The sequence below is a fragment of the Danio aesculapii genome, chromosome 8, assembly GCF_903798145.1.
Source record: "Danio aesculapii chromosome 8, fDanAes4.1, whole genome shotgun sequence".
In the NCBI taxonomy this organism is placed as follows: domain Eukaryota; kingdom Metazoa; phylum Chordata; class Actinopteri; order Cypriniformes; family Danionidae; genus Danio; species Danio aesculapii.
The window spans coordinates 46,618,669-46,633,966 of record NC_079442.1 but is presented as its reverse complement, the minus strand read 5'-3'; the positions used below and the strand labels follow the sequence as shown (position 1 = coordinate 46,633,966).

The 15,298-nt window shown below is 35.2% G+C and overlaps 1 protein-coding gene across 2 annotated transcripts; it reads right to left on the bottom strand.

Moving 5' to 3' along the window:
* Nucleotides 1–1,060: 1,060 nt before the first annotated feature.
* On the bottom strand, nucleotides 1,061–13,192 carry si:dkey-222n6.2 (keratin, type II cytoskeletal 8). 2 transcript variants are annotated; one of them, XM_056464457.1, is made up of 8 exons: nucleotides 12,926–13,192; nucleotides 12,612–12,820; nucleotides 8,264–8,324; nucleotides 7,696–7,791; nucleotides 7,452–7,616; nucleotides 2,934–3,059; nucleotides 2,531–2,751; nucleotides 1,061–1,317 (listed from the first exon to the last, which is right to left on the bottom strand). In XM_056464457.1, exons 1-8 carry the CDS (start codon nucleotides 13,163–13,165, stop codon nucleotides 1,305–1,307), a joined length of 1,131 nt encoding a protein of 376 aa, XP_056320432.1. In that variant the 5' UTR covers nucleotides 13,166–13,192; the 3' UTR covers nucleotides 1,061–1,304. The 2 variants fall into 2 exon arrangements, with proteins under 2 accessions (XP_056320432.1, XP_056320433.1); XM_056464458.1 differs by having other exon boundaries at nucleotides 2,531–2,745.
* Nucleotides 13,193–15,298: the final 2,106 nt, after the last annotated feature.

Genomic DNA, 15,298 nt, shown 5'->3' with positions numbered 1-15,298 from the left:
TCGCCAACTTATTCAGCATATGTTTTGTGCAGCGGATGCCCTTCTAGCTGCAACCCAGTACTTGGAAATACCCATCCACACTTATACACTATGGCCAATTTAGTTTATTCAATTCACTTATGGCGCAGGTTTCTGCACTGTGGGGGAAACCGGAGCACCTGGAGGAAACCCACGCCAACACGGGGAGAACATGCAAACTCCACACAGAAATGCCAACTGGCCCAGCTTGGACTCGAACCAGCGACCTTCTTGCTGTGAGATGACAGTGCATACTTTTGGACAACTTTACCAACTGTAAACCATACATCAATAATTATTGAGCTTTTAGATGATATATAAATCTCAATTTACAAATATTGACCTTTATGAACTTTTAAAATAATTGTTATTGTCTTTTTGGAGGAACAGTTTGAATGGGTAAATAAGAAAAAAATCATACATAATGTGCATACACTCAAAATTATTTATAAAATGATCCGAAACAACACAATTCTTGAGTTTTTGGGGACAACTTAATTGTTTAAGTTCAATCCACTTAAATTTGTAAAAACTAATAAGCTAACTTAATTCCCTTATGTTGTCCCAACGCAAATCTATTGTGTGGAACCCAACATTAAAAAAATCATGAAGGAATTGTCAAATAACACCAATAAAACAAATAAGGCGACACAGTGGCTCAGTGGTTAGCACTGTCACCTCACAGCAAGAAGGTCGCTGGTTTGAATCCCGGCTGGGTCAGTTGGCATTTCTGTGTGGAGTTTGCATGTTCTCCCCGTGTTGGCGTGGGTTTCCTCCGGGTGCTCCGGTTTCCCCAGTCCAAACACATGCGATATTGATGAAATGAATAAGCTAAATTGGCCGTAGTGTATGTGCATGAATGAGTGTGTATGGGTGTTCTGGGTTGCGGCTGGAAAGGCATCCGCTGTGTAAAACGTGCTGGATAAGTTGGGAGTTCATTCCGCTGTGGCACCCCCTGACGAATAAAGCGACTAAGGTGAAGGAAAATTAATTAATGAAAAACAAATAAATATTTTAGTAAAAATAAGGCATTGAGCACATAAAGATACACAAAACTGTTTTATTTTTAAGAATTTGTTTAAAGTAACGTAACAGCAAAAAAAAACACTTAATGAAATAATATTCGAGTACAATGCAAATGTTATACTTTATATCTTCTCTCCTTTTGGCAATTTTTCACCCCTCTTAGGCCTCCCCTTGACAGTAAAACACAGGGATTGATTTAAAGATGTTTGTATAATCAGATTCTTGATCATTCCGATTCTTGGATGGATGTTTAAAGTGAATTATCGGCCAATCCTAATGTGAGAGAAACCAGATTTCAGAAGTTATTATTTTTCATCATCCTCACTGATTTCATTGAATTTAACATATATTTAATGGGATAAATATATAATGTAAAAATATTATATATATATATATATATATATATATATATATATATATATATATATATATATATATATATATATATATATATATATATATATATATATATATATATATAGTTTGTTATACGTTTGAAGTATAGTGGGAAAAATAAATATTGAACATGTCATGTTTTTTCCTGGGAATAATATTTCTAAAGAGGCTGTTCACATGGTGAAATTTTGGTGAAAACCCAAACAATACATACATGAAAATAAAACAAAACAAAACAAAAAAATCTGAAAACTTTGTTATGTGAAAAAACAATAAAAATGACACAAGGAGAAAATACTGAACTACTGAAATGTATTTAATACTTTATACAAAAGGCTTTTATGGTGACGGCAGCTTAAAGACGCCTCTCATATGGAGAATGAATTCACATGCATTGCTCAGGTGTGAGTTTCTCACAGACTTCAACAGAGTTTCAAAATTTTGATGCTTCTGTGGGTCTCGTCTATCAAATCTGATCTTTATGTTGTATTTTCTATTGGATTCAAGTCAGGTGATTGGCTGGGCCATTCTACAGCTTGATTTTCTTTCTCTGAAAGCATTTGAGAGTTTCCTGGGCTGCGTTTGGATCATTGTCTTGCTGAAATGTCTGGTTTCATCTTCATCCTCCTGTAAATGTAGATATTAGACTGAAGGAGCGAATATTAGTTTACAAATAGGAAGGGCAGAGGGTTGCTGAAGAACTACTGAGAGATTTCAGCTTCTGTCTGGGCTTTCACTGCCTTTCTACACCTTCCTTTCTTCATGTGTTCCCTGTGTCATTTAATTTTATTACACATAACTTAATTTGTAATCTAATTAGTTTTATTTGCATATATATGAATTTCTTTGGTTGTTACCAACATCTGATGAAAATTTCAAGTCAACAGCACCTTTAGAATTATGAGTTTTGAGAAAAATGATGACGTATTCAATACTTATTTTGCTCACTGTATATATATATATATATATATATATATATATATATATATATATATATATATATATATATATATATATATATTAAAGATAAGTAGTTAATGTAGTATTTAAAATCAATACTAAGTGAGGCACTCCGGCTTCACAGTCTTACCTGTCTTCTTCTCCCTCCAGTAGTTTCTTATACGTGGCGATCTCGATATCCAGAGCCAGTTTGAGGTTCATCAGCTCCTGGTAATCTCGAAGTTGTCTGGCCATTTCCATTTTGGCTTTCTGCAGTGCCTGCTCCAACAGGCGGATTTGCTCAGTGGCATCAAGCACGGCCTCCTTGCCATCACACTCCGCCTCTTTGATTTTCTCCTCCACGTTCTCACACTGTAAGGGTGTCAGAAATGCAAAATTACTCAGAACAAGCTGCTAACATGCATCTACAGGCCCGGCCCTTTAAAAGATCCCCTCTTAGATAGTATTGAAAGGCATCTGTGCTTTTACTGACAGATACAATCAGTTTCATTGTAAATAAACGAACCGATGAACAGTGTTATCTGGAAATTTACCTGTGATTTAGCTGAGGTGATGTCATTTTGCAGGCGCTGGATTTTCCTTTTCAACTCATCTATTGCACCTTTGTTGTTTTTCAGCTCTGTGCTGCACTGGTTAGCTTGAAATGAAACCAAGTCAAACTATGGAGGAAAACAGGTATATGCACAATCATGAGGTATACGTAGATATAAATACAGATTTATTAATATCTATATATACACAGTTGAGGTCAAAATTATTAGCCACCTGTATATTTTATTCCCCAATTTCTGTTTAACAAAGAGAAATTATTTTCAGCACATTTCTAAACATAATAGTTTTAATAACTCATCTCTAATAACTGATTTCTTTTATCTTTGCCGTGATGACAGCGCATAATATTTGACTAGATATTTTTCAAGATACTAGCATTCAGCATAAATTGACATTTAAGGCTTAGGTTAATTAGGCAAGTTAGCGTAATTAGGCAAATTGTATAACAGTGGTTTGTTCTGTAGACAATCGAAAAACATTGCTTGAGGGTGCTAATTATATTGACCTTAAAATTGTGTTTAAAAATTCAAAACTGCTTTTATTCTAACCGAAATAACACAACTAAGGCTTTATTTAGAAGAAAAAATATTATAGGAAATACTGTAAAAATGTCCATGCTCTGTTAAACGCCATTTGTGAAAAAAAAAACAAAAAAAAAACTATTATAATAATTCTGACTTCAACTGTGTATATATACACTGTACATTTACATTTCATACATATAGAGTAGTCAACATTTGAAGTGGAGCAAAAAGATTTTAAAAAATGGTCCTAAGATAAGAACAGGTGTTGTTAAATAGTTTTAGGACAGCATTGATCAAATGTTTTGACCTGCTTTAAATTCTGACTTTTGTATATGATGTAGGAGTACATACATTCATTAATTTTCCTTCTGCTTATTCCGTTTATTCATCAGGGGTCGCTACAGCGGAATAAACTGTCAATTCATCCTGTATTAGTTTTACACAGTTGATGCCCTTCCAGCTGCAACCCAGTACTGGGAAACATCCATACATACTCATTCACTATGGACAATTTAGTTTATTCAATTCACCCATAGCACATGTGTTTGGACTGTGGGGGAAACTGGAGCACCCTGAGGAAACCCACACCAACAAGGGGAGAACATGCAAACTGCACACAAAAATGCCAATTGACCCAGCCGAGGCTCAAACCAGCAACCTTCTTGCTGTGAGGTGACAGAGCTAACCATTGAGCCACCGTATCGTCCATGTATAAAATATTAGTTATAAAACATTTACATGTAAATAAATAAATAAATAAATGTCATTTCCACGTTTGCAGAGGTTTTATTTTTGTACTTTTACACCACTTTTCTGAAAATTTAACAATATAAGCTTAAAAGTACCAATTTTAAACAACACAATAATAAACATAATATTTCTATTGTTAATAATAGCAAAAGTGAATAATATTGTAAAAATACGTATAAAAGAATTTTACGTCATTATAAATATTCGCACACACTGTAAAACCCAAAAAGTTAAGGTTACTCAAACCATTAGAGGAAAACAATTGCAACAAACCACTGAAGTTGAAAAACGAATCCTAATGAGTACTGTGAACTTAATCCATTTAAGTAAACGAAACAATTTGAGCACAGTAAAACCCAATAAATGAAGAGAACTCAAACCAGCTGAGTTCTGTAAAACCCAACAAGTTAAAGCAACTCAAACCCATTGAGGAAACCGATTGCTACAAACCATTTGAGTTAAAAAAAACGAATTTATATGATTACTGTGAACTATTTAATTATCTCATTACCTTCAACACTGAGTTCAAAACTCTTTCAAATGGGTAGAATTAACTTTCAGTCAATTTTGAGTTTGCTACACTCAATTCATTTGATAAAGTTGACTGTTGGGTTTACAGTGTATGAATGTATTTATTCATGTAATATTCAGGGGCTGATTTAAGCAAGGTAAGCGGCTGCTTTGGGCCCTAGGAAACCTAATGAATTTTTACTTTGGATTGTACTTTGTTTTGTGGTATATTTTGTATTGTTTTTTTTTCTCTGATAGTCTTGTGATGCTTTTTATCCCTTTCGTTAGTGTTAGTATTTTGTTGTTGTTTCCTGGATGTTTTATAATATATAGTGTTTTGTTTTGTTTTCGGGCAGCACGGTGGCGCAGTGGGTAGCACAATCGCCTCACAGCAAGAAGGTCGCAGGTTTAAGTCTCGGCTGGGTCACTTGGCATTTCTGTGTGGAGTTTGCATGTTCTCCCCGTGTTGGCGTGGGTTTCGTCCGGGTGCTCCGGTTTCCCCCACAGTCCAAAGACATGTGGTAGAGGTGAATTGGGTAGGCTAAATTGGCCGTAGTGTGTGTGTGTGTGCGTGCGTGCATGCGTGCGTGCGTGCGTGCGTGTGTGCATGCATGTGTGTGAGAATGGGTGTGTGTGTGTGAGAATGGGTGTGTGTGTGAGAGAATGGGTGTGTATGGATGTTTCCCAGTGATGGGTTACAGCTGGAAGGGCATCCGCTGCATAGAACATATGCTGGATAAGTTGGTGGTTCATTCAGCTGTGGCGACCCCAGATTAATGAAAGGACTAAGCCGAAAAGAAAATGAATGAATGAATGTTTTGTTGTCTTGTGTTATTATGTGATGCGATACATTGTAGACACCCTCCTGAAAATGAGATGGTATGTATCAAGGGAGTTTATTATCTTAATAAATAAATTTAAAGTCAAAATATCTAGCTATCTTAGCTTAAATTTTAGGATGAATGCCTTGAATGAGGATTATGGGTGCCGTGGAATATGAACGATTGCATTAAACCAGAAAGTTCACCTCAGCCATCCTATAATATGCTGTTTGAGTTCAAAAGTTTAAACTCTTGAGATTACAGTATTTAAAACATGAGAACCTGCCGGAAATAACAGATACCATCTCAAGATCTCACTTGCCCTTCATGGAGATTAAATGAGAAAGTATAATCTTTGCTTTAGGCTTTCTTCTTTTTTTCTCTTGAGAAACGTCTCTAATAATCTCATGTTTCTGCTCTAGTGTTTCAGCAGATCTGATCCTCACACTGTTCTTATACCAAACTGATTACTAGTATCTTGCAAAATATCGAGTTATCATAGCAAAGACAAAAGAAATGTAGTTATTAGAACTATTATGTTGAAAAGAATTGTTGAAAAAAATAAACAGCACTTGGCAGTCCCTCCAGGATTTCTAGGGTCATTTTTAGGTATTTGCAGCCAAAAACTGATTGGTTTTGTGATGTCTTTCTGAATTGTTTTGCTATTATTTGCTTTAAGTGGGACTTGTGGAGCTGCACATCGATGGATTTGCTCTTCAGTGTTTGTACTTTCAGCAGTGAAAATTAAACCACACTGAACTGAACTTCAACTCTGAAAACTGGACTGACAATGTTTCTATTTCAATTCTATCTTCTACTTCAACTTCTATGTTAAGCAGCTTAGTCGCAATCTACCATGTAAAAGCACTATAGAAATAATTTAATTGAACTTAATTCTTGTGTTTTATCTGTGAAAATACACAAAATATTGTAAAATTGTTGTTTTTTTATCTCAAGAACATTTGGACGTGCAAAATCCTGGAGACACTGACTTGAGAAATCTTTTTAAAAGGCTAAAATGCTTATACTTTTCTAAATATTTCTCATGCAATGTGTAACGGAGCATTTCACAGTATTTCCTATAATATTTTTGTCTTTTGTTGAACACCTTATTTCTTTTAGCTTAACTGGAATGAAGGCATTTTTAAATATTATATTCAATATTATTAGCCCCCTTAAGACATTATATTTAACATTTTCCACAGAACAAACCACTGTTGCCCGGTGACTTGCCGATAATTATTCTAACTTGCCTATTTAACCCAATTAACCTAGTTAAACTTTTAAATTGCACTTCAAGCTGAATACTTTAAGCTGAATACTAAATTAAGCTGAATTTACAGAATGCTAGTATCTTACAAAATAAAAAGGTAAAATATTATGTTCTGTCATCAAGGCAAAGACGATAGAAATTAGTTATTTAAACTATTATTTTTTTAAACGTTTGAAAAAAAATCTCTATTAAATAGCACTCAGAAAATAATTTCAAAAGAAGAAAGGAGGGCTAACAATTTTGAATTTAATTGTATATGTTTTTATTATTAATTTGTTTATGTTATTATACATATGTTTATATTACTTTGTAAAGTCAAACAAAATCCCTGGACTGTAAAACATTGCTGTAAAATTTGCAGTATTACTGGCAATTTCGGTTGACAGTAATACTGTAAAATGTACAAGTGCACTGTAAATTAACAACTACAATTGGGCTGTAAAACCAGGGGGACTGCAAAATTGCCAGTAATACTGTACATTTCACAACACTTTTTTACAATGTAATCCTAAAATAATCTGAATACATGACCTAAACCTAACCTATCTGATATATTTATTTTCTGTAAGAGTCTCAATAATGTCATGTTTCTAGTGTTTTGGCAGATGGGATCCTCCTCACCTTGTTTTTGTACCAGGCCTCGGCTTCCTTGCGACTGTGGGCTAAAATCTCCTCATACTGGCTCTTGACGTCAGCGAGGATCTTCTGCATGTTCAGATTTCGGCTGTTGTCCATCTGCACCACTACAGACGTGTCCTTCACCTCGTCCCGCAGCTCCTCCAGCTCCTACAGGTGAAGTCAAATCCACCTCAGATCATCTCAAACATCTGTGTGTTTCTGTCATGCATCTGGGTTTGCATTTTACCTGCTCATAGAAGCTCTTGAAAAAGTTCAGCTCTTCCTGGATTGTTTCTAATTTTTCCTCCAGGGCAATTTTACCCAAGTATGTCGTGTCCACGTCCTGTCAGAAGAAGTTAGTTTAGAGGCAAGAAGAAGTAACTTGGGTAGGATTATTATTGGTAACTAACCGCAAAAAAGGCGAAAGTGACAAAATAACATTAAATAAAAATAAACTATACAATATTTACAGGCTTGTTCAGCTAAATCAAACGATCTGAACAAAACACACACTCTCTCCAGTATCACACACTCTCTCCAGTAGTACAAACTACTCCTACAACTACCCACCCGGAGTGAGTGTTTGGGAGCCATTTTATATAATGGCTCCTACACACACACACACACACACATACACACACACACACACACACACACACACACATATAAAAGATAAAAATATATATATTAATTGAAGTAAATAAGCATGCATACATAACTCAAAATACAACACAACATACAACCAATATGAATATAAACAACAGAACAATGAGTTTTTAATCACCGGCCATGACCTTGGTCTAAATCTGTCTTACCTTTTTCAGAAGAACAAACTCATTTTCAGCTTTGTTTCTGTTGCCAATCTCATCTTCATACCTGCAAAGAGAAGCTGCATGCTAGTATACAACATTTGCTATATGATGCCTGCACTCAGTGCTGCTATTGTTAGCTAAAGCTGTTCAAAACAGTGTTTATATATATATATATATATATGTATTAGTGGTGGGCCGTTATCTGCGTTAACGTGCTGCGTTAGACTCTTATCAGGCGATTTTAAAAAAATATCGCCATTAATCTATTTTCAAAGTTGGGTTGGGAGCTGGGTCTATTCTATGCAAGCTATGATGACTTTCACCTTGATATCTTAGCGCGTACGTATACCTGGTCGAATTGCACTGTAGGGGGCGAGAACGAGTCTTCAAACCTGTGTGTATTCCTACTGTTAAATTAATTCTTAAATTAACTCTCTAAATTAATTGTTAAATAAATCTGATTAATATTAGCTCCACATCTAACTATCAGGCACCTGTAGAGTTTATGCGTTCGAGTAAAACATATACAAATGAAGTGGAGCGGGTGCTTTTTAAAATGAATGACGGTGAATGAAGATCAAACAGGTGAGCCATCTGACAAAAAAGTGCCCTTCTGAATCAGATCAGCAGGATGCCCTTCTGGATCTTTTACCTACTTCGAAGACAATACTGACTACGCTTACATGGACATCTGTAATCTAGTTATTTGCCTTAATAGACAATAATATAATTAAGGTGTTTACGTGAAGGGCTTTCATGTACGAGTTTCCTGTAATGTTGGGTGACTTTAACTGCGCCAGTTTCACCTTCACTCATGAACATTTTATTTATGCCTCCGTGACAAACTGGAGTATTAGACGCAAATAAGGAGCAAGGACTGGTGAGTGTTATGGAATTTAATAACGCAAGTCAAATGGAAAGAAAAATGTGTGTTCTCGATGTGTGCTAGTGTGGGTTTGTGTGTGTGTGTGTGTGTGTGTGTGTGTGTGTGTGTGTCTGTGTGTGTGTGTGTGTGTGTGTGCACGCGTGTGTGTGTGTGCACGCGTGTGTGTGTGCACGCGTGTGTGTGCACGCATGTGTGTGTGTGTGTGTGTGTGTGTGTGTGTGTGTGTGTGTGTGTGTGTGTGTGTGTGTGTGTGTGTGTCTGTGTGACAGCCGTCGGATCTTGTCGGAAACTATGACGAAAAGTCCTACATGACTGTAATAGTTTGATTGCGGTGTTTACTTCAGTAATGCCACTAATATATGCATACTCCATGTCTTAAGTCGGATCGCTGTTTGGAGCTTATGTAGGCCTACAGTTCAACATTCATGTTTAACTGAATAAACAGTTAGTAAACACAAGTACATTTTATAGAACATAATTTATTTTCATCACTAATTATCATAGTAGAACAGTTTCTCAAGCAGTTTGTGATGCATTTTGGGAGATGAGCCCCTGGTCTAATGCGCCACCTGGCTTGAAAAACCCGTTCTCAAAGGCTTACATTTAGTCATTATTGGAGTAGCACACATATTCTGAATGCCATTTTAATCTAGATTAATTCCAAGATTACAGTGAGATTAATCTAGATAAAAAAATTAATTTATGTCCACCTATTATATATATATATATATATTTTTTTTTTTTATATATATATAATATTTAAATGTTAGATGAAGCATTAGATGAAAGATGTTGTTGAAATAAATTGAAATAAAATAAGTCTTATTAACTTTTTTATTAAGTATTATTATTATTATTATTATTGTTGTTGTTGTTTACTGAAATCAAAAATATAAGATTAGCAATTGAACTACAGCTTAAATCAAATATAAATATAAGATAAATAACTTACAAATAACCTTTTAAAAATGTTTCTAAAGGTGGAAATTAGAGATTTAGTATTTTAAGCAACCAAAGAAATAATATAAAAAGTAATACAAAATACAAAAAATAAAAATAAATAAATGTAAATAGAGTAATACAAATAAAACTAAACAAAAAACATGGGGCTAAATTGATAAAACGTAAAATATAATTATTACAGAAAATATGAAACTTTAAAAGAAATCTCATTTGTAAAATACAATCGTTTAAATGATGCTTGTTGTTTCTGATCATCAAATTGTGTATAAAAATGTCAGACACTTTTTATAGTTTTTACTTTATTTTCATTTTTTATGATGGTTAAAGCTTACCTCATATTACCAAAGGTTTTAAAATACATTTTTAACATTGTGTGAGATAATAATGTGTAGGTCAAGAGAAGCAGCACCACCTACATAAACGTGATTCTGTATTTTGGCTGAAACTTTGATTACCCTGGTACTGATTGCAAACAATGTTGTTGTTTACACTATTTTACTTTACATTTTAAATACACTTGAATACAGAGCAAAGTCATTTTCTCCAAACCCACTTGAAAAAATATTCTGGTTATAATTTATAGTGGGTGGTGCAGTGGGTAGCACTCTCGCCACACAGCAAGAAGGTCGCTGGTTCGTTTCTGTGTGTTTGCATGTTCTCCTTGCATGTTCTCCAGGTGCTTCGGTTTCCGCCACAAGTTATTGACATCCTGTACAGGTAAGCTAAATTGTCCATAGTGTATGTGTGTGAAAAAGAATGTATGGGTGTTTCCCAGTGATGGGTTGCAGCTGGAAGGGCATCCGTTGCGTAAAACATATGCTGGATAAGTTGGCGGTTCATTCCACTGTGGCGACCCCTGATTAATAAAGGGACTAAACCGAAAAGAAAATGAATGATTGAATAAATTTATACATACTATAGTGTTTTTGAACCATACTATAGTACAGTGTATTAAACTGTATATATTATAGTATTTACAACTCTTTGTTAATGAAGGCTCCAGCATACTGCAGCATATAGTGAACTGATAAACTATAATAAATACTCTAGTATACTTTAGTTTTTATTACATATAAATGTTCATTCATTTATTCATTCATTTTCTTTTCGGCTTAGTCCCTTTATTAATCAGGGGTCGCCACAGCGGAATGAACCACCAACTTATCCAGCACATGTTTTATGCAGCGGAAGCCCTTCCAGCTGCAATCCATCACTGGGAAACATCCATACACACTCATTCACACACATACAATTTAATTCATATCAATTCACCTTTATTTGTATAGCGCTTATACAATGTAGATTGTGTCAAAGCAGCTTCACATAAAAGGTCATAGTAAATTGGAACAGTGTAGTTCAGTTTGTAGTGTACACTACGAACAATTTAGCCTACCCAATTCACCTATACCACATGTTTTGGGGAAACCGGGGCACCCGGAGGAAACCCACACAAACGCAGGGAGAACATGCAAACTCCACTCAGAAACGCCAACTGACCCAATCGAGGCTCGAACCAGCAACCTTCTTGCTGTGAGGCGAACGTGCTACCCACTGCGCCACAGTGCAGCCACTATAAGGTATATTATGCTATAATATATTATGTTACTATAGTAGTACCACAACGGATTCATTTAAGTACTTTACTATGGCATGGTATAAAAATACTGTTATATTTACTATAAATTACTATAGTACTTTTCATGTGGGAAGGCAAATAGATGTTTAGCATTGTAGATGAAGTCAACATAGTTTAATTGAATCCATCTGTTTGCATTGATTCAACTTGCAAAGGTATATTTTCTTCCCCAATTTCTGTTAAACAGAGAATTCTTCAACATATTTCTAAACATAATAGTTTTAATAACTCATTTCTAATAACTGATTTATTTTATCTTTGACACGATGACAGTAAATAATATTTGACTAGATATTTTTCAAGACACGTCTATACAGCTTAAAGTGACATTTACAGGCTTAACTAGGTTAATAGGGTTAACTAGGTAGGTTAGGGTAATTAGACAAGTTACTGTATAATAATGGTTTGTTCTGTAGACTATCGAAAAAAAATATAGCTTAAAGGGGCTGATAATTTGAACCTTAAAATAGTTCATAAAAAATTAAAAACTGCTTTTATTCCTGCCGAAATAAAACAAATAAGACTTTCTCCAGAAGAAAAAATATTATCAGACACACTGTGAAAATTTCCTTGCTCTGTTAAACATCATTTAGGAAATATTTAAAAAAGAAGAGAAAAAAATCAAGGGGGGCTAATAATTCTGACTTCAACTGTGTATTGGAAAAGGGGGTGAAAACTAATGCACAATATTACGCCTTAAGCTGTGGTTAGGTTACCATGATAAGAGCTGCAAATAGTATTGTTGTTGTTTTACATTATTTAGCATTTATATTAGGATTAATATTGAATTTAACGTTTATACTGAAACAATTACTCTGCTGATGATAAACTGAACTCTAGTTTTCAGCAGATGTGATTTTAAATACCTCTGCTTTTGCTCCTGGACCTGTGCATGGGCTTTTCTGAGCTCATTGTCCAGCTGCTCTTTGTCTTTCTTTACTCTCTCCAGCTGCATCTGTAAGGAAGTGCTGTAATTCTTCAGCATGGGCTCCAGTTTAGACTCCGCTTTAGTCTCTTTCTGTAGGAGCCGCCATTTGGTCTCCAAAAGCTTGTTCTCCTGCTCTAGTTTGCGAACCTGCGAGTGTTTTAGAGAAGGTTTATTGTCGTTTACTGTCATTTATTTAGATGTCGAAAAATATTCTATTTAATTTCTAATCTCAGTCTGATGTAATTAACAGACCTTGTCGATGAAGGAGGCGAAGCGGTTGTTGAGCGTCTTCATCTGCTGTGTCTCCTGCATGCGCACTGTCTGCAGCTCTGGGTCCAGCTGCAGATCCACCGGCGCCAGCAGACTGCTGTTCACAGACACAGGTCTGATCGGGGCTCCAGATGCCGGCATCATGTTCCCAAAGCCGAAATAAGAGTTTCCCTGCCGGGGGATTGGAGCGTTGGAGCCCACAGAGCGGCTGCTGAAACTCATGACTAAACACACACACACTGCTCCTGACAATCCTGATGCTTATATACTGACAGGTGGGTGTGTATTTTTGCATAAATGAAGATAAACCAGCATTCCTTAGTCTGAAAAACCTGTTCGGCCCACCAGCCATCCACAGCAAACATACTGCGCATTCATGCACGCTTATGTCACTGTTTTCTACTGTTTTCAATATTCAGAGATATCAGGTACTAAAAACTGCGAGGATTTCCTGAATGTGAGGGTGTAAAATATGTGATGCATGTGTTATGGATGTGCTATTAGCTAAATGTGGCTTATTAGAGTCGCTGTTGAATGTTTTTGTTGATTTAATGTGATTTATTAGTGTCATATTGTGCCATTCATGCACAACTACAATCAATAATTTGTAGACTGTTTTTGCTGACTGAATTATTTTTAACTGTTGTTACTGTTAACTTTTTTCATCTGACTTTTTAAAAATATTTCTTATTTACATTTAGTTTAACTTGATGTACTAAATCAACTAAAACTAAAATAAAATGAATAAATTATGTAGGCATATTAAAAAATAAAAGCTAATAAAAATGACAACAACACCACGCAACGTAATTACTGAGAACGTACCTTATAGCTATTAAAATGAAAATGTTTAATGAAAATATGACCGCAATCAAACTAAGATTAAAGTACAAAAATAAAATAGCTACACTGTAAAAAAAGTTGACTTAACCTAAAAATTTAAGGCAACCAGCTTTTACTCAACTTAAATCGAGTCGAGTGCAGTACTTGGGTTCAAAGTTGAGTCAACTCAAAAAAGCTCTGCCGCAAGTTGCCTTACAATTTTGAGTTGACTCAACTTTTTTTACAGTGTCAGAATTTTTATTTAAAAAATGTTAATAATGAATAAATTTACTATTTTTCTATGTTTTTTTACTTATTATCAGATCTTATGTCTGATCCTAAATAAAGAATATTTTTCTAAAGTTTCTTAAGAGATAAACAATTGAATGAATAAATAATAAATAAGTCTACAGTTTATTAACATTAATCTGGCAGTTGACATTATATTTAAAAACAAAAAACAAATAGTCAAAATAAATAAATATCTCTTTTTAACATACAGTATCTGGCTGCTGAGATTAAAATAATTGTAAAAAATAAAAATCATTTATAATAAAATGTATTAATTTATAAAAATCTAAATTAATGCGAAAATATGAAATAAAAGGGCTGCACGGTGGCGCAGTGGGTAGCACGTTTGCCTCACAGCAAGGAGGTCGCTGGTTCGAGCTCCGGCTGGGTCAGTTGGCATTTCTGTGTGGAGTTTGCATGTTCTCCCTGTGTTTGTGTGGGTTTCCTCTGGGTGCTCCGGTTTCCCCCACAAGTCCAAAGACATGTGGTACAGGTGAATTGGGTAGGCTAAATTGTCTGTAGTGTATGTGTGTGAATGAGTGTGTATGGATGTTTCCCAGTGATGGGTTGCAGCTGGAAGGGCATTCACTGTGTAAAATATATGCTGGATAAGTTGGCGCTGTGGCAACCCCTGATTAATAAAGGGATTAAGCCGAAAAGAAAATGAATAAATGAATATATAATACAAATTTATATATGAATCAAATCTAGTGTCTCAAATATACTAGAATACCTCAAAAATAAATAAAGCTGTAAATAAAATGTAACGTTTTAATTTCCTCCTTTGGCAAAGCATAAACAACAAAATAAAATTTATTTTAAAAAAGTGATTTTGATATGTGTTTTGCACATTTGCACCAGACGCATTTTTACAACTCACTGGCCACTTTATTAGTTACACCTGTCTAACTGCTCGTTAACACTAATTTCTAATCAGCCAGGGCAGCAACCCAATGCATTTAGGCATGTAGACATGGTCAGCTAAGAACAGGAAACTGAGGGTACAATTCGCACAGGCTCAACAAAATTGGACAATAGAACACTGGAAAAACGTTGCCTGGTCTGATGAGTCTCGATTTCTGCTGCAACATTCGGATGGGTCTGAATTTGGCGTCAACAACATGAAAGCATGGATCCATCCTGCCTTGTATCAGTGGTGCAGGCTGCTGGTGGTGGTGTAATAGTGTGGGCGATATTTTCTTGGCACACTTTGGGCCCATCAGTACCAACTGAGCATTGTTT

Excerpts from the sequence above, each read along its gene's own strand:
- si:dkey-222n6.2 (XM_056464457.1), bottom strand. The coding sequence starts at position 13,165 with ATGAGTTTCAGCAGCCGCTCTGTGGGCTCCAACGCTCCAATCCCCCGG. Across the intron at positions 12,821-12,925 it reads TCGCCTCCTTCATCGACAAG|GTTCGCAAACTAGAGCAGGA; the intron begins GTCTGTTAATTA and ends AAACACTCGCAG. Across the intron at positions 7,617-7,695 it reads TCAAGAGCTTCTATGAGCAG|GAGCTGGAGGAGCTGCGGGA; the intron begins GTAAAATGCAAA and ends CTTCACCTGTAG.